This window comes from Acipenser ruthenus, unplaced genomic scaffold, assembly GCF_902713425.1.
Source record: "Acipenser ruthenus unplaced genomic scaffold, fAciRut3.2 maternal haplotype, whole genome shotgun sequence".
Lineage (NCBI taxonomy): Eukaryota > Metazoa > Chordata > Actinopteri > Acipenseriformes > Acipenseridae > Acipenser > Acipenser ruthenus.
In genome coordinates this window covers 105,348-132,500 of record NW_026707909.1, presented here as the reverse complement: position 1 = coordinate 132,500, position 27,153 = coordinate 105,348, and the positions used below count along the sequence as shown (strand labels likewise).

General features: G+C 44.7%; 1 protein-coding gene across 7 annotated transcripts in view; it reads right to left on the bottom strand.

The window, feature by feature from the left end:
- The window catches only part of LOC117432534 (RNA binding protein fox-1 homolog 2-like), a 42,139-nt gene that overhangs the window by 12,734 nt on the left and 2,252 nt on the right, over positions 1 to 27,153 (bottom strand). For 4 of the 7 annotated variants that reach the window (XR_009322704.1, XM_059019508.1, XM_059019511.1 and 1 more), the window contains exons 2-6: positions 19,387 to 19,437; positions 7,686 to 7,946; positions 6,804 to 6,953; positions 6,588 to 6,641; positions 5,605 to 5,697 (exon numbers count right to left, since the gene is read on the bottom strand). Coding sequence is in view for 6 of the 7 variants with exons in the window: in XM_059019508.1 (XP_058875491.1) it covers positions 5,605 to 5,697; positions 6,588 to 6,641; positions 6,804 to 6,953; positions 7,686 to 7,946; positions 19,387 to 19,437 (609 nt within the window). In the remaining variant the exon portion in view is untranslated. Of the gene's footprint in view, positions 1 to 5,604; positions 5,698 to 6,587; positions 6,642 to 6,803; positions 6,954 to 7,685; positions 7,947 to 12,241; positions 12,633 to 15,755; positions 15,918 to 19,386; positions 19,438 to 27,153 lie in introns of those variants that run through there. The other 3 variants (XM_059019509.1, XM_059019512.1, XM_059019513.1) reach the window with 3 other exon arrangements.

Here is a 27,153-nt window from a genome sequence, read left to right as displayed (position 1 = left end):
GATATTGATGCGATCCAGCCCTCTGAAATGTCTTTATAATATACAGCGCTAGACCCTGATATTGATGCGATCCAGCCCTCTGAAATGTCTTTATAATATACAGAGCTAGACCCTGATGTCGATGCGATCCAGCCCTCTGAAATGTCTTTATAATATACAGCGCTAGACCTTGATATTGATGCGATCCAGCCCTCTGAAATGTCTATGAATATCCAACTAACTTCATAATCTTTCTAACTAGCCGTAGACTAGAAGTCTCGGTGTCTTCACTGTAAATTCAATGGCAAACGTTTCCACTAGAGGTCACTGAAGACACAGAGAAAGACTTCTAGTGGAAACGTTCGCCTTTGAATTCATTACATTTCAACAGCAATTGAAACAGTGTAATAAAAATATTAAAAAGTCAAGTAAAACACATTTTATATTTCAAATACATTTCTTTTTTTTTTTTAAAAATGATAATAAAAATAACGATCATTCACATTTAAAATAAAAAATAAAAACAGATTAACATTTAGTGAGTGCCAAAAGAACATATCCATCTCCAAAAGTGCAAAGGCGTGTCACATTACCAATGAGAGAGAGACAGACAGAGAGAGTGACCAATCAGCAAGCTTATATACAGAACAACCAATTGCAGCACTCCAGAACAGGTAAGGGGGGCGGGCAGGAGAGGGGGGAGAGGGAGGGGGGGCCAGCCAATCACATCAACATCCAGAAAATAGCAAAACAACACAGAGAGAGACAGAGAGAGAGAGATATGAGGCATATCACAATTATTGGGTGCAATTTCAGGCAAAACTAAGAATACCATTCGAATATACAATTCTATGAGAAGTGTACATAGCAAACGAGAGAGAGGGAGAGGGGGCAGGGAGTCACCAACCAGATTAAAATAATCATAAAACAGCTAAGAATCAGGCATTATTCATCAAACACATTAAAAAATTAAAATATATAGATGTGTGTGTATATATATATATATATATATATATATATATATATATATATATACATACATATACATACAGAGAGATAGAGAGAGCATCCACTACAAATACCCATCAGCCATTTGAAAAACAAAACGTAGAGATGGAAAAATAAAATGCTGATAATTCTAATAAAATGAATGGATTAATTGGGGGAGGGACACAGCAGTCGTGTGTGTGAGCGAGCGAGAGAGAGGCATTCAGGTCATTAGATCGCGTTCAAGGCAGAGTTAATATGAGATGGTAAAAAAAAAATTAAATTAATTTTAAAAAAAAAAATGAAAGTGGTCTTAAAAACCTTTTTTTTTTTTTAAATATAGAATTTTTCGTTTTTTTTTTTTTTTTTTTTTCTCTTTTTCTAAAATCTGAGAGTTTGTTGACGTTCCCTCGGAAGTCTCCACTTACCGCCCTTGTAAAACTGCCGCCTTGGCGTGTGGATTTGTTACCATGGAAACTGACAACCCTAAACGTTTGAAACAAAACGTCAGGGGGACAAATAAATAAAATATAAACAAATAAAATAAAAACAAATGAAATAAAAGATCATTTTTTTTTCATAGTTATCTAAATATATTTGTAAAAAAAAAAAAATTAAGTTGAAAAATAATATATATATATATTCCAAAATATTACTAAGAAAATGTGTTTTTAGATCAAAGTAGCATTGTAGGGCTAACTTATTTTTCATGCAAATTAATTTTAATTAATTAATAAATAATAAAAGAAATCCTCAATCTTTGAAAAACAATTCTGTAACTCCCCACCCCGCCCGCCCCGCCCAAGTGTGATTCGAGAATTTATCCCAAAACACAATGTTTTCAAAAAAATAAATAAAGATAAATCAGAATCTGCTACATATCCCAAAAATGCCCTTAAAATAAAATAAAACTTAGTTCTTCACTGTACAAACATCACAGCTTTTAAACAGGACGTGTCATGGCCTGGTTTTCAAATCAAACACACACTAACACTGTCACACTGTCACAGACACACTCACACAGACACTAACACTGTCACAGACACACAGACACACTCACACAGACACTAACACTGTCACACTATCACAGACACATTCACACAGACACTAACACTGTCACACTGTCACAGACACACTCACACAGACACTCACACTGTCACAGACACACTCACACAGACACTAACACTGTCACACTATCACAGACACATTCACACAGACACTAACACTGTCACACTGTCACAGACACACTCACACAGACACTAACACTGTCACAGACACACAGACACACTCACACAGACACTAACACTGTCACACTATCACAGACACATTCACACAGACACTAACACTGTCACACTGTCACAGACACACTCACACAGACACTCACACTGTCACAGACACACACAGATATTATCACCGTCACAGACACACACTATCAAAAACACACTCCAAAACACACACACGCACACACACACACACACAATCCAGGCCAAACTCTTAAAATGGAAAATAAAGACCTTCATCTCTTAAAAGCTCTCAGCGTTCACATTAGCCATGTCCATCTTTTTTTTTTTGATTTCTGATTAGCCAGTGGTGTAATGTCATAAAAAAATATATCAAATATAAAAAGAATAAAGCCTTTAAAAATATTAATTAATTAAAGATAAAGTTGGTTGGGATCAAAATACCACAGCTTTATTAACCACTGCATTCCGCTAGTTCAAATCCTCCCCTCCACTAGAGGGCAGCAGAGTGCTGCAGGAGGAGGTACAAGACTTGTATTCAGGTCTATAAATATTTCTTAATTGTATTCAGGTCTATAGATATATTTCTTACTGCTGTACCTCTCTCCTCCACCAGGGGGAAGCAGAGTAACAGGTTAATAACGGTACAAGATTTGTATTCAGGTCTATAGATATATTTCTTACTGCTGTACCTCTCTCCTCCACCAGGGGGAAGCAGAGTAACAGGTTAATAACGGTACAAGATTTGTATTCAGGTCTATAGATATATTTCTTACTGCTGTACCTCTCTCCTCCACCAGGGGGAAGCAGAGTAACAGGTTAATAACGGTACAAGATTTGTATTCAGGTCTATAGATATATTTCTTACTGCTGTATCTCTCTCCTCCACCAGGGGGCAGTAGAGTACTGCAGGTTAATAACAGCTCCCCTGTGCAGTACATTAAAATTAGTTTATTTATCCAAGGTGACTTGCAGAGACTCGGGTGTGTGAACTATGCATCAGCTGCAGAGTCACTTACAACTACGTCTCACCCGAAAGACGGAGCACAAGGAGGTGAAGTGACTTGCTCAGGGTCACACAGTGAGTCAGTGGCTGAGGTGGGATTTGAACCCGGGACCTCCTGGTTACAAGCCCTTGTCTTTAACCACTGGACCACACAGCCTTCAGTACATGGGGTAGAGGTCAGATTCTGGAGACTCTATTGAGGCCACAGGGTGTTGCTTTTAAAAAACTTAAAATAATACAAAGTGAATCTAAAATAATAAATTTATCAAATGACGAGAGCTGTGATACTTTAGACCAAGCTAACCTCCATTGAACACTTTACCAAACCGACTTCAATTCATTTTACTGGAGGGGGGGGGGCTCTGCACTGCGCTGTTTTGGGGGAGGGGGGGGAGAAAGGGAAGGGGGGGGGGTAGAAGAGAAATTACTGTCATAATCCTAAATAAGGGATTCTAAAATTGCACCCCCAACTTTGATAAGTGAATAAGATTGAAGTTAGAATGAGAGACAGACAGACAGACAGACACAGGAGAGACAGACAGACGAGAGACACACAGACAGAGGCACTGACAGACAAAGCACTCTGTGTGCAAAACTTACTGGGGGAGGAGGAGATTGTTCTAATAACGTGTGTGTGCGTGTGTGTGTGCGTGTTCGTGTGTGTTAAACATATAAACTAATCTGTGGCGTGTCGGGGGTCTCTGTGATATAAAACACATACCCTGAAGAATAAGGCACCACCATGTGGATTTCAAAACGCTCCAAACTGCTGGAAGCGACTGGCAGTGCGCGGGGGGGTCTGGGGGGGGGGGTTATTCAGGGACTCGTCACGTCAGGTAGAATTATCCTAGCGGGAGTGGGGGGGGGGGGGGGTCGAATCGAAGCTCAGGGGTTTATAAAAAGCATGAAGACACAATACAGGCTGATCTAGCACTAGAGCAGGGGTCTCCCGTCCCTCCTGAAGTTTGGTCCAACTGCACCCTAAATTAATTATTTCAGCTGCTAATAAGCATTTTAATTTGGTCTAATTAAGTAATTTAGGGTACGGTCAGAACAGAAATCAGGAGGGACACCAGCCCCCCCCCAGGACCAGGGTGGGAGACCCCTGGACTGGAGACAGACAGAGACAGAGAGACATGAGACAAAGCACACTCACTCACTCACTCACTCTACACAGGGGTATGAAAAGGAGGGGTAGGGAGAGGGGGCTGAGCTTCTGGGGGGGGGGGGGGGAGAGAGAGAGAGAGGGAGAAGGGGAAGAGGAGAGAGAAATGAAAGGGGAGGAGGAGAGAGAGAAGGGGAAGAGAGAGATGAAAGGGGAGAAAGGAGGAGAGAGAGAAGGGGAAGAGGAGAGAGATGAAAGGGGAGAAAGGAGGAGAGAGAGAGAGAGAAGGGGAAGAGGAGAGAGAGATGAAAGGGGAGAAAGGAGGAGAGAGAGAGAGAAGGGGAAGAGGAGAGAGAGATGAAAGGGGAGAAAGGAGGAGAGAGAGAGAGAGAAGGGGAAGAGGAGAGAGAGATGAAAGGGGAGAAAGGAGGAGAGAGAGAGAAGGGGAAGAGGAGAGAGAGATGAAAGGGGAGAAAGGAGGAGAGAGAGAAGGGGAAGAGGAGAGAGAGATGAAAAGGGAGAAAGGAGGAGAGAGAGAAGGGGAAGAGAGAGAGAGATGAAAGGGGAGAAAGGAGGAGAGAGAGAGAAGGAGAAGAGGAGAGAGATGAAAAGGGAGAAAGGAGGAGAGAGAGAAGGAGAAGAGGAGAGAGATGAAAGGGGAGAAAGGAGAGAGAGAGAGAAGGGGAAGAGATGAAAGGGGAGAAAGGAGGAGAGAGAGAGAAGGGGAAGAGGGAGAGAGAGCTGAAAGGGGAGAAAGGATTAGAGAAGGAAAATGCAAAACCTAAGGAAGAAAAGCAGTTATACAAAAGAATATAAAGTAATAAAGAACGAGAGAGAAATGAAAAAGGATGAGAAGCAAGAAAGAGAAACAGAAAAACGAGGAACTAAAGAATGAACGAAGGAAGACGAGATGAATGAAAAGAAGAAAAGAAAAGAACGAAACAGATGAACAAAATGAAAAAATAAAATTAGGCCAGGATGATAAAGAATTCAAGTAAGCGATGAAACTGTTGAGAAAAAAAAGTTCAATAAAACGGAGACAGAATCTCAGGGATCTGGAAACACAGAACATGAGAGAGAGTGTCAAAAAAACCTGAAAGTTAAATACAGATTATCAATCTGCAAGCAAAACAAACACAGAGAATACAATTAATAAAGCCTTCAGAAATAAAAACAACGTTTGGGGGGAAAAAATCTGGTACGTCTCTAAAAACGCAAATAAGAAATCAAAGAGAAGGATGAGACGAGAACGAGCGAGATGAGAAACGAAAGAATGAAACACGAACCTCGATCTTCCTCCCCTCGACCAGAGAGCCGTGCAGAGCCTCCCTCGCCTTCTCAGCATCTTCACCAGCCTCGAATGTGACAAAACCAAACCCCTGAGAGAGGAGGAGGGGAGGAGAGAGAAAGGAGGAGGGGAGAGAGGGAGGAGAGGAGAGAGGGGAGGGAAGAGGAGAGAGGGGGGAGGAGGAGAGAGAGGAGAGAGAGAGGGGAGAGGAGGAGAGAGGAGTGAGAGAGAGAGAGAGAGGGGAGAGGAGGAGAGAGGAGTGAGAGAGAGAGAGAGAGGGGGAGAGAGAGGGGGAGAGGAGAGGAGAGAAGAGAGGAGAGGGGGAAGAGGAGAGAGGAGAAAAGATAGAGGAGAGGGGGAGAGGGAGAGAGGAGTGAGAGAGAGGAGGAGTGGAGAGAGAGAGGGGAGAGAGAGAGAGGGGAGAGGGGGGAGAGGAGAGAGAGGAGAGAGAGAGGAATGAGTGGAGAGAGGAGTGAAGAGAGAGAGAGGGGAGAAGAGTGGAGAGAGAGGGGGGAGAGAGAGGAGGGAGAGAGAGAGGGTGGAGAGAGAGAGAGAGAGGAGAGGGGGGAGGAGTGGAGAGAGGGGGGAGAGAGAGAGGGTGGAGAGGGGGGAGAGGAGAGAGAGGAGAGGGGAGGAGGAGAGAGGAGAGAGGAGAGAGGAGAGGAATGGAGAGGGAGGGGGAGAGGAGATGGGAGAGGAATGGAGAGGGGGAGGGAGAGAGAGAGAGAGGAGGGGAGAGGAGAAGAGATGGAGAGAGGCGAGAGAGAAAAGAGCAATTATCAAATCAAACAGCAATTAATGTAAAGAAAAAAAACATTTAAAAAAATTAAGAAATAAATGCATTTAGATTTAGTTTTTTTTTTTTAACTGGTACAAAAAATGTAAATACCAAGAAAAAAAATACCGAGTTGATAAAGGTCCAGCTAACGGAGGCAGAGATGACATCTCACTCAGGTTAGATACACGATCAGACTGACTTACCTTGGAGCCTCTCTCATTAAAGATGATTTCTACATCCAAGATCTTCCCAAATTGCTGAAAAAACAAAACAAATTAGAAACTTCAACCTCTTTCTAGGACGGCTGCAGGTGTCATTATTAATTTTAAATGTGATACTGCATTATCTTTTAAAATAAATAGTTAGATGTTGTTTGTTGTTTGAGAAAGTAGTCCGTAAAATGAAGCAGGGGGACTCACCCCAAACATCTGCCTGAGATCGGGGTCCCTGAATCGGAAGGGGATGTTGGAGACGTGCAGCCTCTTGGGGGTGGCTTTGGGGTCCACACTGTCGGGGGACAGAGTCTGTCCATCTGTCTGTCCGTCTGTCTGGGCTGAACCGTCTGTCTGCTAGAGAGCAGAGAGAGAGAGAGAGATTATAACACTAATATAAAACCCTGTACAGAACTACCGCTAAATAAATTCATTTTTGTATTTTTTTTCCTTATAGGGAAGCATTGTAAAGCACAGAGAGGTCTGGTAAAGCATAGGGAAGCATTGTAAAGCACAGAGAGGTCTGGTAAAGCATAGGGAAGCATTGTAAAGCACAGAGAGGTCTGGTAAAGCACAGGGAAGCATTGTAAAGCACAGAGAGGTCTGGTAAAGCACAGGGAAGCATTGTAAAGCACAGAGAGGTCTGGTGAAGCATAGGGAAGCATTGTAAAGCACAGAGAGGTCTGGTAAAGCATAGGGAAGCATTGTAAAGCACAGAGAGGTCTGGTAAAGCATAGGGAAGCATTGTAAAGCACAGAGAGGTCTGGTAAAGCATAGGGAAGCATTGTAAAGCACAGAGAGGTCTGGTAAAGCACAGGGAAGCATTGTAAAGCACAGAGAGGTCTGGTAAAGCATAGGGAAGCATTGTAAAGCACAGAGAGGTCTGGTAAAGCATAGGGAAGCATTGTAAAGCACAGAGAGGTCTGGTAAAGCATAGGGAAGCATTGTAAAGCAGAGAGGTCTGGTAAAGCATAGGGAAGCATTGTAAAGCACAGAGAGGTCTGGTAAAGCATAGGGAAGCATTGTAAAGCACAGAGAGGTCTGGTAAAGCATAGGGAAGCATTGTAAAGCACAGAGAGGGTTACTCACTGCGCTGGTGCCTGCGTTGCTGTTGTTCACACTGCCCCCTGTGTTGTTGGTGTTGTTGCCCCCCTGGCTGTTATTTGCCCCGCTCTCCCCCTGCGCTTGCCCCGGAGCAGCCCCGTACATACTGAGGGGCAGATCCTGCCCAGGGAACTCTGGCACGATGAACTCTGACCCCAGCCCGTTCTGAGGGGGGGGTGGGGGAGGGAAGGCAGCGAAAGGAGGGGGCAGCAAACCGTCCGTCCCAACTGCAGGATCCTGAGTGCCCTGCGGGGGGAGACAGAGAGCAGAGAGGGGGGGTTAACATCAGAGACTGAACGTGAAGATCCTCCGTCCTGCAGGGGGAGACAGAGAAAGAGAGAACAGAGGAGAGACAGAGGAGAGAGAGAGGAGAGAGACAGAGAGAGAGAGGAGAGCAGCAAGAGAGGAGAGACAGAGAGAGAGAGAGGAGAGACCGAGAGAGAGAGAGAGAGGAGAGACAGAGAGAGAGAGAGAGAGAGAGAGAGAGAGAGGAGAGCAGCGAGAGAGGAGAGACAGAGAGGGGAGAGACAGACAGAGAGAGGGGGGGGGGTTAACATCAGAGACAGAACGTGAAGATCCTCCGTCCTGCAGGGGGAGACAGAGAGCAGAGAGAACAGAGGAGAGACAGAGGAGAGAGAGAGAGAGGAGAGAGGAGAGAGACAGAGAGAGAGAGGAGAGCAGCAAGAGAGGAGAGACAGAGAGAGGAGAGACAGACAGAGGGGGGGGGGGGGGTTAACATCAGAGACAGAACGTGAAGATCCTCCGTCCTGCAGGGGGAGACGTCAAACAAACGAGCTCCTATTGGAAGTGACTCTGCAGCAGCAGCAGCAGCAGTTGTTGATGAAACAGAGTACACCCCCCTAGTCTCTGGAAGTCGCTGAATGACTTGTTAATAATAACACATATATATATATATATATATATAATGTCTGGTTGAGCAGGTCTCTCTCATCTGTGGCTCTAAAGGGTGGATCTGTTTAAACTCTGAGCAGCAGTGTGACTGTAACCCTGTGAAAGCGAGTCACAGTGTGAGTCATTCACAAAGCTCCCACACAACACACAAACACAGAGAGAGAGAGAGAGAGAGAAAGAGAGAGAGAGAGAGAGAGAGAGAGAGAGAGAGAGAGAGAGAGAGAGACCCACACAGTGTGAGTCATTCACAAAGCTCCCAGACAACTGAAACACAGAGAGAGACGGAGAGACAGACAGAAAGAGTGGAGAGAGACACAGAGACAGACAGAGAGCTGCAGAGAGATGGAGAGAAAGGGAGGGGGAAGAGAGAGCACGAGAGAGAGAGAGAGCGAAGGAGAGAGACATGCACACTCTCCTGCTGAATAAATAAAGAATGCTGCCTCTCCCTCCCTCCCTCCATTAGTATTAAATATTGATGGTACTACAGTAATTGCACCATTGTGAACCAGACACAAAAGCTCTCCACTTCCCTCGGGACAGAGTGGAGAGGAGGGAGAGAGCTCTAATGGATTAGTTTAAAAGCATCTATTTCTTAACAGGGGTGTCGTGTTCCATTTTGATTTAGGTCAACAGAAAACAAGGGCTGGGAATCAGACTCCCGCTGCACAGCAGTGTGATCCAGTCCTGGTTTCACTAGGAGTTTAATAATCAGACACACCTGAGCTTGTTAGCTAGACACACTGGGGGCTGATCAAGCTGGTAGCAGTAAAACCTGGACTGGATCACACTGCTGTGCGATAGGAGTCTGATTCCCAGCCCTGATCTCTCTGTCTAAATATCCCACAGTTCCCAGCAATATCCTGTAGCTCTCTTCACTATAAAATCAGCTACAAACCTCCTTCAACCAAAGTCTATCTACAGGGCTGGGAATCAGACTCCCGCTGCACAGCAGTGTGATCCAGTCCTGGTTTCACTGGGAGTTTAATAATAAGACACACCTGAGCTTGTTAGCTAGACACACTGGGGGCTGATCAAGCTGGGAGCAGTAAAACCTGGACTGGATCACACTGCTGTGCGATAGGGAGTCTACAGTGTACAAGCCAACCAGTGACATCATCACCCCCCCCCCCCCCCTGTCTGTGTTAGTGTGAGTGGGGTACACAGACTCTCTCTCTCTGACTTATTTCAGGGTTCCCTGCTCAATATTTCATTGAGAAATCATGAATTTTTAATGGAGAGAGAGAGAGAGAGATCAGATACTCCATTAACTAATTTACTGAGCTCTAAGGTTTTTAAATGTATTGTGAATTTGTGAGCTGAAGAAGGTCCTGAGAGAGTTTCATCACAATCGGACGAGTGTTTCCCTAGATATTTGTGAAGTGAGACAGACAGACAGACAGAGCCCCACAATCCTGTTCGGTTTGACGCTACAGTATAATATAGAATCCCTTCTTCTTGGGGTCTGTGTTAGTTTACTACATTCTGAAAAGAGTTTAGTGTCATTAAAGCTGCAGACAGACAGACAGACAGACACACAGACAGACAGACAGAGCCCCACAATCCTGTTCGGTTTGACGCTACAGTATAATATAGAATCCCTTCTTCTTGGGGTCTGTGTTAGTTTACTACATTCTGAAAAGAGTTTAGTGCCATTAAAGCTGCAGACAGACAGAGAGACAGACAGACAGACAGACAGAGCCCCACAATCCTGTTCGGTTTGACGCTACAGTATAATATAGAATCCCTTCTTCTTGGGGTCTGTGTTAGTTTACTACATTCTGAAAAGAGTTTAGTGTCATTAAAGCCGCAGACAGACAGACAGACAGACAGACAGACAGAGAGACAGAGCCCCACAATCCTGTTCAGTTTGACGCTACAGTATAATATAGAATCCCTTCTTCTTGGGGTCTGTGTTAGTTTACTACATTCTGAAAAGAGTTTAGTGTCATTAAAGCTGCAGACAGACAGACAGACAGACAGACAGACAGACAGAATATAGAATCCCTTTGTGTTTTTTTTTTTTTTTTTTTTTTAAACTACAAAACTCTGGAAGAACACAGTAAACTAAATAATAATAATAATTATTATTATAATTATTATTATTAGTCGTATTAGGAGGCTGTGTGGTCCAGTGGTTAAAGAAAAGGGCTTGTAACCAGGAGGTCCCCGGTTCAAATCCCACCTCAGCCACTGACTCACTGTGTGACCCTGAGCAAGTCACTTCACCTCCTTGTGCTCCGTCTTTCGGGTGAGACGTAGTTGTAAGTGACTCTGCAGCTGATGCATAGTTCACACACCCTAGTCTCTGTAAGTCGCCTTGGATAAAGGCGTCTGCTAAATAAACTAATAATAATAATTATTATTGATTACTACCATTATATAAAACTATTACCGTTAGCACAATCATTATCATTGATACGGCTATTATAACAATTGTCATTACCAAAACCATTATTATTATTATTATTATTATTGGTATGATCGTAATACTGGGTGTTTGGATTCCCGCATTAGCAGCGCTGCAGTCCGCGCTGTACGCTTAGACTGGAACAGCTTTGAACCCGTATATTATTATCACATCAAAATTAACAGCATTCCTCAGGCGAGCTCACACGCCATACATGGTAGCAGGATGCCTTGAAGCGGAGAGAGAGAGAGAGAGAGAGAGAGAGAGAGAGAGGAGGAGAAAACAGAGAGAAAAGAACACGTTGAAATGTGAAGTCTCGACCGCGCCGGACGCGTCAGAAGTGGAATAAAAAGCCAGCCAGAGAGAGAGAGAGAGAGAGAGAGAGAGAGAGAGAGAGAGAGAGAGAGAGATGAGAGAGAGAGAGAGAGAGAGAGAGAGAGAGAGAGATGAGAGAGAGAGAGAGAGAGAGAGAGAGAGAGAGAGACCACATCAGGGACAACACATTGCAAAACACAATGGGAGGAGTTTATTACTGTAACCTGGCTAATTAAAAATAATATTATATAGTCTCTGTAAGTCGCCTTGGATAAAGGCGTCTGCTAAATAAACTAATATATATATATATATATATCACAGACACTCACAAATAGCATTAAAATCAACTAAGATAAAAAATGATAAATTCAGAACGAACGATATTATTATTATATTATTTTTATAATAATGAGTAATACACACCCACATGTTCATAATACAGAAGGTATACATTTATATAAGCCTTTGACGCGCTGCAATTATACAGTACAGAGAATTACAACGGCAAACAGCGTTGTACACACACGACACACACACAGAGAGCTACAGTATCAATAGATATTAACAGCTATTAATTACTGCAACAGCGAGATTGTGGTTCATCTATAATATTTTAAAACGCACGTCGTTTAATTAAAAAGATATACACACATTTCTAAAGAAAAAACAAACACACACTCACACAAAACCGTTTCGCATTGCAACCGCGTGTTTCCTCTTCCAAAAACACACAGCAAATACAGAACAAAACGAATCCTAATTCAGAGACAGTTGAACACCAATCCTGTGCATCTATCTATCTATCTATTTATCTATATATATGAACCTAGCTTGAGCCCAGGCGGCAGTGGATCCGGCGCTTGCACACACACACACACAGGGTAATAAACACACTGCCGACTCTCACCTGAGTCACCATGATGATCCTGTCCATGAATCGCTCCACGCCCGCAAGAACAGAGCTGAGCTCGCTCGCTGCTTTCTGCAAACAACTAACCCGCCGTGTGCAATCGAGGTGGCGTCACTCCGTGTTAGAAAAGACCTATTATTATTATTATTATTATTATTACACGACCTAGCTAGCTATCTCTCTATCTGTGCCAAAGGTAACACGCAGCAGCCAGCGCTGTGTTACAAACTACACGCGATCAAACATTAAATAAGACTACAAAGTATCTGTTTTGATCTATCTATAGCTTCGATTGCTTTTAAAAAAAAAAAAATCGCACACGCCACGATCCCTTTCTTTCCTTCTGCGAACCCGATCCCTTGTTTTTTTTGTCAAGTCTTCCCCCTCTCTCTCTCTCTCTCTCTCTCTCTCTTTCTCTCTATCCCCTCTGGCCTCCTTCCATGATTAAACCCAGATGGCTCTCCTCTCTCTCTCGCCCCGCCCCCTTTCCGCTGGTGATCGATCAAAGCGACCGCAAAACTCCAAGACCCTCCCCTCTCGCGTTCTGCACACGCCCACTGCCAACTGCCAAGGTCGGCGAGAGGGACACGGAACACGCCCCCATTTGTTCTGTCTCCGCCCAGGCATTCTAGCTCCTCCCACTGCCGTTTTGCAGATAGGGATTCAAGCCCCGCCCTCTGGCGCTTCCCTCGTCTTGACACGCCCACCGCTGCAGTCTAGCCCTGTGCAATTCAACACCGTTTCGCTGTTCTTAAAGGCATATCGTTTTAAAGCGATTAATTTATGACTTTTTTTTTTTTTTTTAAAAGGTCGAGCGGGGATAGTTAACGACAAACGTTTCGCCCTGGATAAGGGCGTCTGCTAAGAAATAAATAATAATAATAATAATAATAATAATAATAATAATAATAAGTCTCTCATTTTCTATAAAATATAAAATTCTTTGACAAACGTTTCAACTCCAAATGCTAAAATCAAACTTGACAAAATAAATATCTGCCATACTAAAGCATTAAACAGTAACTGAATATTTACAGTAGCTGCACAGGACAAACATATTCATGTGCGTGTTTGTGAATAATATCTGTGACTAACTACACACACACACACACACACAAACTGACCCTGTGCTTGCCACACAAAACGCAGCCCAGTTTTAAAATCACACAATAATAAGAGAGCCAGTCTTTACTGCAAACCACAGGAATTGCAAGCACTTGCTGTATTACTCTCAGACACACACTGATGAAAGTTACACAGGCTGAAGTTACTGCTCATTGAAACTGCATTGAAAAGACTGATTTCAAAACAGACACACATGCAGTTATGTAGTTTGAGGACTTTGCATTGACTCCTATATTGTGTAGATTTTCCTCTATGATAAACTGAGACACACACACACACAGAGTCACTAAGACAGAGTCACACAGAATCACAGACACACTGACACACACACAGTCACTGAGACACACACACACAGACACACAAGAGTCAGAGACACACAGACAAACACAGACACACAGAGACACACACACACACAGAGACACACACGAGTCAGAGACACACAGACAAACACAGACACACAGAGACACACACTGACACACAGAGTCACAGAGACACACACACAGACACACAAGAGTAAGAGACACACAGACAAACACAGACACACACACTGACACACAGAGTCACGGAGACACACACTGTCACTGAGACACACACACACACACACTGAAACAGAGTCACTGAGACACACACACACACTGGTCACCGAGACAGACACACACACACTGAGACACACAGAGTCACTGAGACACACACACACACACACAAGAGTCAAAGACACACAGACAAACACAGACACACAGAGACACACACACACACACAGACACACAGAGACACACACACACACTGACACACAGACACACACACACACACACACACAGACACACAAGAGTCAGAGACACACAGACAAACACAGACACACAGAGACACAGACACACACACTGTCACTGAGACACACACACACACACACTGAAACAGAGTCACTGAGACACACACACACACTGGTCACCGAGACAGACACACACACACTGAGACACACAGAGTCACTGAGACACACACACACACTGGTCACTGAGACAGACACACACACACACACTGAGACACACAGAGTCACTGAGTCACACACACACACACACAGGGCAGGACAGGGTGTGGTTTTTTAAGTATTTGCTCTGTTATTCTGGGCGAGTGATAACAGCATTAATTGCTTTGTCAAAACCTGTTCAAAACTCAAAGTGCGAGAGCCAAGATCTCCCAAGTCTCACACACACGAGACTGAAGGAGAGAGGGGGATAGAGGGAGTGGAGGTATTCCCTGTGTTTTACAATGCTTCCCTATGCTTTACCAGACCTCTCTGTGCTTTACAATGCTTCCCTATGCTTTACCAGACCTCTCTGTGCTTTACAATGCTTCCCTATGCTTTACCAGACCTCTCTGTGCTTTACAATGCTTCCCTATGCTTTACCAGACCTCTCTGTGCTTTACAATGCTTCCCTATGCTTTACCAGACCTCTCTGTGCTTTACAATGCTTCCCTATGCTTTACCACACCTCTCTGTGCTTTACAATGCTTCCCTATGCTTTACCAGACCTCTCTGTGCTTTACAATGCTTCCCTATGCTTTACCAGACCTCTCTGTGCTTTACAATGCTTCCCTATGCTTTCACTGTGCTTGATCACACTTTGCTGTGTTTTTACGATGGGAGACGTTGCTTCTCTCTCTCTCTACACTGTTACACTCTGCACAGCAGCTGTCTCGGACTGACCTCCAGGAGAGAGGGGGAAGGTGGGGGCGGGTGTCGGTTTTAACCCTTTAATGGCTGCGGGGAACCAGCTGTCGCTCTAACTCAGGATGAAACTGGGGGGTAGGGAAGTAGGGTTAAGCGACAAATACTGAGAGACACAGACACACTGAAATTCACACATTAGAAGAAGGGACGTTCCCCACCAGAGTCCATTTGCAGCCACTAAACTCCTAAAAGTCTCAGAGAGTGGAGATCTCACACTCCGAGCGTCAACGACAAAGCCGTCACAAAACGTCCACACTAGAGCTGGTCTGCTGGACTCAGTGTAGTTTCAATCACGCTGATGAAGGCACTAGAGCCCCAAACTAGAGCTGGTCTGCTGGACTCAGTTTAGTTTCAATCACGCTGATGAAGGCACTAGAGCCCCACTAGAGCTGGTCTGCTGGACTCAGTTTAGTTTCAATCACGCTGATGAAGGCACTAGAGCCCCAAACTAGAGCTGGTCTGCTGGACTCAGTTTAGTTTCAATCACGCTGATGAAGGCACTAGAGCCCCAAACTAGAGCTGGTCTGCTGGACTCAGTTTAGTTTCAATCACGCTGATGAAGGCACTAGAGCCCCAAACTAGAGCTGGTCTGCTGGACTCAGTTTAGCTCCCCTCTCTCTATCTTTGCCACGTGTGTTTCGAAATTAACCCTTTGCTTACCTGCACGGTCAGCCGAGAGTGACGATGGTATGGCGGGTATTCCATGGAGTAAATTCCCATCATGGTTACTGGTTCCAGTATAAAAATAAGTCTTGCCGTTTCTTTTTTTAAAAACCACACACACACACAGAGACTTCCAAAAGGTAGAAACAGGACAGAGAATGGGACAGAGTGTGGTGATGGGACTTCAAATCTGTGCGAGTCTCTCTCTCTCTCCCCTCCCTCTCTCTCCTCACAGCTGTCAGGAGTAGACAGGCACACACAGCTGTCCTCTTCAATCTCAGCTTCACACACTGGATTTTTCAAAGCAGGTTTGGAAAGGGTAAATATTTTTTCACCCCTCCCTTAACGTTTTTAAAGCAATGTGCTTCAGGCGACGCACAGCCGGGCTTTTTATTGGAATTCCTGTGATTGTGTGAGATGGAGTCCCTCCCAAACAGTGCAAATCTGACATGTGTGTGTGTCTGTGCCTCAGTGTGTGTGTGTTTCAGAGTGTGTCTTGTTTATTGTTAAGAAAATCGACACAAAAATCAAACACATTCCACTGTAATCAAATGTTTTTGTCTGTTTGAAAAGAAAACGTTTCCACTAGAAGTCTCTCTCAGCGTCTTCAGTGTAAATTCAATGGCAAACGTTTCCACTAGAAGTCTCTCTCAGCGTCTTCAGTGTAAATTCAATGGCAAACGTTTCCACTAGAAGTCTCTCTCAGCGTCTTCAGTGTAAATTCAACGGCAAACGTTTCCACTAGAAGTCTCTCTCAGCGTCTTCAGTGTAAATTCAATGGCAAACGTTTCCACTAGAAGTCTCTCTCAGCGTCTTCAGTGTAAATTCAATGGCAAACGTTTCCACTAGAAGTCTCTCTCAGCGTCTTCAGTGTAAATTCAACGGCAAACGTTTCCACTAGAAGTCTCTCTCAGCGTCTTCAGTGTAAATTCAACGGCAAACGTTTCCACTAGAAGCCTCTCTCAGTGTCTCCAGTGTATTTAACTGTCTCAGTATTTCTTAACTCCTGGCTGACAGCTGCACGTTGCACTTCAGTAGCCTTCAGGGAGTGGTGCTGTGGTCTGGTATCACACACACGACACCAGCTCCCCTCTCAGCTGTGCTTGTGTCTGAGAGCGCAGGATTAACTCTGCGAGAGCTGAAAGAGGAGTCCTGTCTGCGAGTCTGAGAACAGCTGCCTGCTGTACTGCAGAGAGACAGGCAGAGACAGGCAGACGGGCAGAGAGACAGAGAGACAGGCAGAGAGACAGGCAGAGACAGGCAGACAGGCAGACGGGCAGAGAGACAGGCAGACAGGCTGGCACTTTGAAAAAAAAACTCAATCAACACATTGATACTTTAAAATGTAATATTTTGTTCCGTGATATTTCGTAATGTGATTCTTTGTACTGTGATATTTTATAAATATTGTAAGTTGCCCTGGATAAGGGCGTCTGCTAAGAATTTATATATATATATATATATATAAAAAAGAAGAAATTTTTGTGTGTGTGTATATATTATATAGATATATATATATATATATATAGATATATATATATATATATATATATATACACAAACACACACACATGAACCTATATATACACATAAACACACATATCTATCTATTGATAGCTTTACTATTATATTAGTTGTAAAATTTTTTACTATTTTATTTTTATTATTATTATTATTATTATTATTATTATTATTATTATTTATTATTATTATTATTGCTACTACAAATACTATTATTAAATGGTATACTCCTTGATTATTATAATCACTGATGCTTGTGTTTCTCGTTTGCTTCGCTAGTCACTGAATTTCACAGCATCTGGTCTTTTAGACTGGGGGGGGGGGGGGGTAAACACTACAACCTTCAAACCCCCCCCCCCCCCCCCCCCCAAAAAAAACAACAACTGTGACCAGAACAGCTGAGACAACCACACAGACTCAGAGTTACACAGACACTCCTGTTCAGTTTGACGCTACAGTATAATATAGAATCCCTTCTTCTTGGGGTCTGTGTTAGTTTACTACATTCTGAAAAGAGTTTAGTGTCATTAAAGCTGCAGACAGACAGACAGACAGACAGACAGACAGACAGAGCCCCACAATCCTGTTCGGTTTGACGCTACAGTATAATATAGAATCCCTTCTTCTTGGGGTCTGTGTTAGTTTACTACATTCTGAAAAGAGTTTAGTTTCATTAGAGAGAGAGAGAGAGAGAGAGAGAGAGAGAGAGAGAGAGAGAGAGAGAGAGAGAGACAGAGAGCACAAGGGATTTACAAGAATGATAGGATGAAGGGATGAAGAGAGATGAGAGGGGATTATCTCTGGATTATTAAATCCATCCTGTTAAATCTAAATGCTACTGCAAAACTAGCCAGCTAATCTGCAAGATTCACACACAGGGACAATGCCGAGGGGAGAACTACATTACCCAGGGTTCCACCGGGCCTCCCTGCACTACATAACCCAGAGTTCCACTGCACAAGAGTCCGCAGAGCTCTCAGGATTCCAAGACAGAAAGGACTGCAACACAGCTAAGGAACTACATTACCCAGGGTTACACCGGGCATCCCTGCACTACATTACCCAGAGTTCCATTGCACAAAAGCCCACACAGTTCTCAGGAGTTCCACGATAAAGGACTACAAACTACCTAGAGGGAACTACATTACCCAGAGTTCCACAGCAGAGGACTGTGTCATGATTGGACATTTATTTAACTGTTCTTTTCACAGGAGGGATATATCTGGAAGGAAATATATGGAACGGGCAGTTAGTTAAATGTCCGTCCATCTGTCCCCCCTCCCCCTCTCCTCTGGTCCCTCTGTCCATCTTCTCTCCCTCTCTGTTGTCTTTCTCCCTAGTCTCTCTCTTCTCTCTCCTCTCTCCTCTCTTCTCTCTCTCTCTCTCTCTCTTTCTCCCTGGTCTCTCTCCCCTCTCTCTGGTCTCTCTCTCCTCTCCTCCCTCTGGTCTCTCTCTGGTTTTTCTCTCTGGTTTCTCTCCCCTCTCTCTGGTCTCTCTCCTCTCCTCTCTCTGGTCTCTCCCTCTCTTCTCTCTGATCTCTCTCCTCTCCTGTCTTTCTCTCTCCTCTCCTCTCTCTGGTCTCTCTCTCTCTGGTTTTTCTCCCTGGTCTCTCTCCCCTCTCCCTGGTCTCTCTCCCCTCTCTCTGGTCTCTCTCTCTGGTTTTTCTCTCTGGTCTCTCTCCCCTCATCTCTCTCCTCTCTTTGTCTCTCAGGGTGTAATGAATTCTTCAGAAAGGTGTGGCTGGGTGCCGTATCTCAACCTGTCAGTTCAAAATAAACCAAACAAAAACACACTCCCTGCTCCACACTGCCCTCTGCAGCAGAGTCTGCATCACAACAAGATCTGTTAGAAATTCAGCATTTCCTAACTTACTAGCGCCCCCTAGATTGGAACCCAGGCCTCCAGAGGAAGGTGAAAGATCAGCCTATTGCATTAACATTAACCCACTAGCGCCCTCTAGCCCTAAACCGTTGAATCGCCTCAGTAAAATTAGGTCTGTATTTGCAATACTGATAAACACATATCTAATGTCAGGGCAAGGTCACTTCTGAAGAGTGAGCCAACATGCAACACACGTGTAAACCAGACAGGGCAAAGGTCGCCTTACCTGGCTGTGCATGGGCTGGTATCCGTGGTAACCGGAGGTCAAAGGGTCACTCTGAAAGAGAAGAGGGGGAGGAGACGAGGTGAGCAAACAGAACGAGAGGAGAGAGAGAGAACGAAGGTTTCTGAAACAGTGTATTAAAAAAAGAAAGGAGCGAGGCACAGCGGAAGGAGAGAAAGAATATGCTTGGAAATCCAAAATAGAATATCAGATAGATAAAATAAAAAGTTTTCATTCTAAAAAAAAAACAGGATTTTAAAAGAAAGGCGAGAAGCAAAGAAGGAGAGAAAGAAAGACTTCCTTCAAAAATAGTATATTAAAGATGAATAGAGAGACAGAAGCAAACTAACAGGGCAGCAGTGTGGAGTAGCGGTCAGGGCTCTGGACTCTTGACCGGAGGGTCGTGGGTTCAATCCCAGGTGGGGGACACTGCTGCTGTACCCTTGAGCAAGGTACTTTACCTAGATTGCTCCAGTAAAAACCCAACTGTATAAATGGGGAATTGTATGTAAAAATAATGTGATATCTTGTAACAATTGTAAGTCGCCCTGGATAAGGGCGTCTGCTAAGAAATATAATAATAATAATAATAATAATAATAATAATAATAATAATAATAATAATAATAATAATAATAATAACTAATAATAAATAAAGGAGATAAGGGAAGACACACACACACTGACCAAGATCAGACACACACACAAAGATCAAAGATACACACAAAGATCAAAAGATACACACACACAAAGATCACGCACACACACACAGACCCACTCACACTAGCAAGTTTATTACAGGCAAGCTAACAACTGGATGCTTCCATTTACAGTCAGAGAGGAGAGAGAGAGAGAGAGAGAGAGAGAGGACAGGACAGACCCCTCCCCCAGATTCTGATCCTCTCAATAACTTGCGCTAAAGATCCTGATCAAGTTTCAGTCCCGTCCCCTCCCCTCTCTCTCGGACCCCTCAGGGGGGGCTGTTTCTATTTCAGTCCCACACCCCACCCCCCCCTCCTGAACTCGGCATCATCCTGGGCTCAGCCAATCAGAGCGCAGGGACATGGCATGGTTGCCTTGGAGACGCAGTCATGGGTGAGAGAATTCCAGGAAGGAAGAAGGAATGAGGTCATCACATTCCTCCAGGCAAGGAGAAAGACAGAGAGAGGAGAGGAGAGGACAGGAGAGGAGAAGAGAGGACAGGAGAGAGAAGAGATGAGTGGGGAGAGAGGAGAGGGGAGGAGAGAAGACAGGAGGAGAGACAGAGAGAGGAGGAGGGGACAGGAGAGAGGAGAGAGACAGAGAGGGGAGGAGAAGAGAGGAGAGAGCTCTGTATTTAATCTATGAGATTGTGGCCTGATTTGTAATAAACTCTCAATCTCCCTCTATTCTCTCATCCATCTAGCCATCTCTCTCTCTCTCTCTCGTAATTGTGTAATTAAATCTCTTCACCCTTGTGATGTGTTTGCAAAACTCTCTGGGGGAGGGGGAAGGAAGAGAGAGAGAGAGAGAGAGAGAGAGAGAGGGGAGGGTTTAGTTCATTTAGAGTCTCTCTCAAATTCAAAACAGTATCGACAAGTCACACAAGCAGCATCGTTGCCAAAAAGTCAACGCAGCTATGAAAAAGTAAAATGAAACGCACAGAAATCGCTCGTGTTTGTCTCTGTATGCAACTCCCAGTGCGATCAGAGCGGACGTGTTGAAAGATCTCCACTCTGCCCTTCCAACGCTACACCGGACACACGATTCTGACGTCTCTCCCTTTATTCCTCCCTCTCTCTCCAAAAAAAGATCTGCAGTTTCTCCTCCTTCATCCCTCCTTCTCTCCCCTCTCTCTCATCCTCCCTCTGCTCTCTCCCCCCCCTCTCTCTCTCACACACACAAGAGTTCCTTTGTGTTTAAACTTCCTGTCAGCATCTGGGAACGATTAAAAACGATTAAAAACGCTGAGCCAGCAAAAAAAAAAAAAAAATAACACACATCACCACCACCGCAATATACTGAGAATTTGAGAACTGCAATTTCCCAGTTAAAGCTGAATGTTTATCTAAGTGTATATATACAAAGATGAAGGAAACTGGCTCCCTGGGGCGGCCATCTTGGCTCCAGCCCCTCATTAGCTCTGGATGAGACTCGGGCTCCGTCTCAGAGTCGCCATGGAGGCAGTTTCCTGGCCTGGCAGAGTTAGTTATAGGGCGTGTTGGGAAAGTCTGGATTTCTGCTGGAGTTTGCAAAACATGGTTCTGTCTTGATTAAAAAAAAAATAAAACAGCTAAAAGAAAGATATAGATATATAGATATATGGAGAGAAAGACAGATTTAAGACAGAGAAAGACTTCTAGTGGAAACGTTTGCCATTGAATTTACACTGAAGACGATGAGAGAGACTTCTAGTGGAAACGTTTGCCGTTGAATTCACACTGAAGACGCTGAGAAAGACTTCTAGTGGAAACGTTTGCCATTGAATTTACACTCACACAGAGAGAGTCTGTCTGTGTCTGCATCTTCACTCTCTCAATGAATCCTTTCACAGAACTGGAGAGGTAATTCAACAAGACCAGACACACTCACAGGGCTCACAATCAGACTCCTATTGCACAGCAGTGTGATCCAGTCCAGGTTTCACTGCTACCAGCTTGATCAGCCCCCAGTGTGTCTAACTAACAAGCTCAGGTGTGTCTTATTATTAAACTCCTAGTGAAACCAGGATAGGATCAAGCTGGAGAGAGAGAGAGAGAGAGAGAGAGAGAGAAGCTGCCAGGTTATTTCAATCCCTCCTCTCTCTCTGTCAGGCTTGCTTCGTTATTATTTCAATAGCCTGGCTGTGCTGTTCATTGTCTTTCCATTACTGACTGATTGACCCAATCTGGGAGCCAGAGACTGCCGACACAAAACAGCTTTAATTAGTGCGTGTGCGTCTCAGCGAGCGAGCGTGCGTGTGTGTGTGTGTGTGTGTGTGTGGTCTCTTCCATCTGAGATGAGACACTCCGAGATCACAACAGAGGGGCGACCAGACTTATTAACTGATACAAGAGGGGGGGGGAGAGAGAGAGAGAGAGAGAGAGAGAGAGAGAGAGAGGGTGGGAGAGGCAGAGAGAGAGAGAGAGAGAGAGTGGGAGAGGTGAGGAGAGAGAGAGGGTGGGAGAGGAGAGAGAAAGAGAGAGAGAGAGGGTGGGAGAGGCAGAGAGAGAGAGAGAGAAAGAGAGTGAGAGGGTGGGAGAGGAGAGGAGAGGAGAGAAAGAAAGAGAGAGGGTGGGAGAGAAGGAAAGATTTTGAAGGATGTTGGAGGGATGTGGGGGTCCCAGGAGAGGGGAGCGGGGAGGGGGGAGGGGGGAGGGGGGGCAGACCCCAGTACTGTAACTCTACCCCTCTCCCCTCTCCCCTCTCCCCTCTCCCCTCTCCCCTCTCCCCTAAAGAAACAAACATTCCTGTCCTGTGAGTCATGAGAGGAAAAACAAATGTGCAGGAAAAGAGGGGAGAGGGCTGGATTTCTCTCTTTCTTTCGTTCCCTCTCTCTCTTGAAAAACGTTTTCTAGCACGTTTGTGTATTTCCAGCAGTGATAACTCGGGTTATACAGAACACACAGAGTAAAACATGTTAACAACAATTACTTTACTGCAATTTCAGCAAACCGAGCTGCTAGAACTGGAACAGTAATTATAACTGGGACTGACCCCAGGGTCTGAGATATATAGATATAGACAGATAGACATGGCAACTTTCACGCGATTTGATTGGCTCTCGTAATGTTGATATTTGCATATCCCGATTACTCAGAATTCTATACCTCATGGCTTCTCTCACCTTAACTCAAGAGATTATAGATACAGATAGATAGATAGATAGATAGAGAGATAGATACACACATTATCTATATCTCTCTCTATATCTATATATATATATCTATATCTGTATATATCTGTCTCTCTCTCTGTATATATCTATATATCTATCTATATATATCTCTCGCTCTATCTCTATCTCTATCTCTATCTCTATCTCTCTCTCTCTCTATATATATTATATATATATATATATATATATACACACATACACACAAACACACAGGCTATATTTGCATCCTGAGCCATTCGAAAAAAGTCCTAATCCCACAGCAGTGACGTCAAAAAGTGATAATTCCTCTAGAGGAAAATATACTTGAACTTTGACCCTTTCGACTCCTCGAGACCGTCCAATTCAAACACAAAACATCTCGTTTTCAATCACTGGACAGACACCCACAGCACAGAAATGTTCATTAATGAGAACACCTTATCAAATAAAAACGATGCCAAGCTGGAACATTCGTATCTCAGAGAAACCGGAGAGGAACGGGAAATTAAAACAAGGCAAAGGCGATCATTCAAATCCAGTGAGTCTCTTCTCGTTTATTTGTTGTTTGGAGGAGGGGAGGGTGGGAAATACAGCCCCCCCCCCTCGCTGACACACGCGCCGACAGACCGCATTAATCTCCTGGCCCCTGTTGCCATGGTAACGAGCTTCACCGAGCGGGTAATTGGTCTGTCTGTGTGTCTCGGTCTGAATGCATTGAAAGGCTCTCGTTTTAATTGCTCTGTCGGCCTGCCCTGGTTTGTAGACGTTCAAAATGAACGACCGACTCTCTCGTGAAGAGAGCTAGCGAATCCACAGCAGAGGCCGCGGCTCCTCGCTGCGCGTCGAGGGGTCGCCATGCTTTCTTTGATAGAGGTCTGCATCGTTTGTATCGCTGGCTCGCCGGTCCCAGAGGTTCGAGAAAGGGGTCTCGATACCAGGAGGTTCAAATCCCGGCTCAGCCACTGACTCCCTGTGTGTGTGTGTGTGTGTGTGTGTGTGTGTGTGTGACCCTGAGCGAGTCGCTTCACCTCCTTGTGCTCCGTCCTTCGGATGAGACGTCAAACAAACGAGCTCCTATTGGAAGTGACTCTGCAGCAGCAGCAGCAGTTGTTGATGATGCAGAGTTCACCCCCCTAGTCTCTGGAAGTCGCTTTGGAGAAAAAGCCTCAGCTGAACGACTCGTTAATAATACTAATAATAATAATAATAATAATAATAATAATAATAATAATAATAATAATAAAACAAGACCACAGGACAGCTCATGGTAGTTAAATCTATTGACTTATTGAATTGCCATCAACAGCATCTAAATACAGTACATGATGTATCGTAATAGATGCCTGTATTGTTTGTATTGGGGGGGTACAAGAATGTTAAAGAACTACAGCTCCCAGCATCCCTCACCAGTGGTGCCGGTGAGGAGGCATGCTGGGAGCTGCAGTTCTAGTCTGGGCTGTACTGATTCACTGCGTCCCAAGACCACAGAACAGCTCATTGTAGTTGAACTACAGCTCCCAGCATCCCTCACCAGTGGTGCCAGTGAGGAGGCATGCTGGGAACTGTAGTTCTAGCCAGGGGTGTACAGATTCACTGCGTCTCAAGACCACAGAACAGCTCATTGTAGTTCACAGAGTGGTTCTTGAGAGCCGTGTGTTTTATAGCTGGTATGATGAACACACGCTCTCCCGGTCTCACTGAACAGAACAGCCCATAATTAAAGGATCATGTGATCTTCCTGCGCCTCAAAACACAAACATCACATGAACCTTATCAGAACACTAGTGTATCCATACACCCCAATATGAGAAGAGCGTCAACATATAGATGCAAAACTGTGACACACACACAGACAGACAGACGGACGGAGGTACAGACAGACAGACACCCCCTTGTATCCCCAGAATCTGATTCTCAAGAACTTTTAGCTAAATTATGTTGATAGCGAGTTTCTTGACAATGGGAGAAACGCTTCAGAACAGATAGATGTTGGCAAGGGCTTTATTACACTGTGTGCCGCGCTTTTACTGTGGAAAAAATTATTAAAAAAAAGAAAGAAAGGGAGGGAGAGAGAGAGAGAGAGAGAGAGACTGAATTACATACAGGAAAGAGAGGGGATGGGAGGCAGATGTGAGAGAGAGAGAGAGAACTGAGAATTACACAAAGGAAAAAGTAGAGAGAGGGGAGGGGAAGCAGATGTGTGTGAGAGAGAACTGAAAATTACACAAAGGAAAAAGAAGAGAGAGGGGAGGGGAGGCAGATGTGGAAAGCAGATGTGAAAGAGAGAGACACACACACAGAGGGGGAGAGGACATAGAGAGAGAGACACACAGGGAGAGAGAGAGAGAGAGAGAGACAGAGAGGGAGAGAGAGAGACAGAGAGGGGGAGAGAGAGACACACACAGAGGGGGAGAGGACAGAGAGAGAGAGAGACACAGAGGGAGAGAGAGAGAGAGACACTGAGGGAGAGAGAGAGACACACAGAGGGAGAGAGAGACAGAGAGAGACACACAGAGGGGAGAGGAGAGAGAGACACAGGGAGAGAGACAGAGAGAGAGACACAGAGGGGGAGAGAGAGACACACACAGAGGGGGGAGAGAGACACACACACGGGGAGAGAGACAGAGAGAGGGGAGGAGAGAAGAGAGAGGGGGGTGCAGAGAGGAGATTTTTCAACACATCTGCTTCTGTTCAAACTGGGAGTTTCTTACAGAGAGAAACCGGAGTGATTTCTGTGCGTTTAATTTTTTTATTTTTTATTTTTAGCCGCGTTGACTTTTGAGAGAGAGAGAGAAGGAGAGGGTTTTTCAAAGCTGGAAAACAGATGTGAGAGAGAGGGAGGAGGAAAGAGAGAGAGAGAGAGAGCGAGAGAGGGAGGAGGACAGAGAGAAAGTGGTCTCAGACACTCCCAGGAGAGAACAGGATTTCCGACTCACTGCATATAATATAAAAGATATCCCACTTCCAAATCCTTCCAAAGAAACTGCAATTGATATTTTAGAGACAGCGTACTAATAACACTACGAGCAATAATAATAATAATAATAACAATAATAATAATAATAATAATAATAATAACAGTTGTGATGGTTCAACCACTTTCATTTGAAGCCAATTATTAATTGACTAAAAAAACACAGCGTTTCTTCCAAATGAAGTGTCATTTGCTGCCCGCGGGGCTCTGTGCAGGTTTGCTGGAGCGTGTGTGTCGCTAATCCCCTGGTGAAGTGGCCCAGCGCTTGGGATCCGATTGCAATCTGATCCCCCTGCTTCAGCAAAGAGGCTTGAGAGTCCGGTAACGAGATCAGCAGGGATAAACCCCGTTATCCGTCATGATCCAAAAACCGGGATTAAAAACAGGGAGGGAGGGGTGAAATAGAGGCTGGCTGGTCCCAGCGGTTTGAGAAAAGGGGTCTCGATACCAGGAGGTTCAAATCCAGGCTCAGCCACTGACTCCCTGTGTGTGTGTGCGTGTGTGTGTGTGTGTGTGTGTGTGTGTGTGTGTGTGTGTGTGTGTGTGTGTCCCTGAGCGAGTCGCTTCACCTCCTTGTGCTCCGTCCTTCGGATGAGACGTCAAACAAACGAGCTCCTATTGGAAGTGACTCTGCAGCAGCAGCAGCAGCAGTTGTTGATGATGCAGAGTTCACCCCCCTAGTCTCTGGAAGTCGCTCTGGAGAAAAAGCCTCCGCTGAACGACTCGTTAATAATGATAACAGAGAGAGAGAGAGGCGTCGGAATCGCGTGTCCAGTCTAGCATTGGAAAAGCTTCTGTTCAAACTGGGAGTTTCATACAGAGAGGAAGAGGAGCGATTTCTGTGCGATTTTTTTTTTTAAAGCAACGATGATGAATAAAGACCGTTTGAATTTGAGAGAGAGAGAGAGAGAGAGAGAGAGGGAGAGAGAGAGAGAGAGAGGGAGGGAGAGGTGTACCAACAA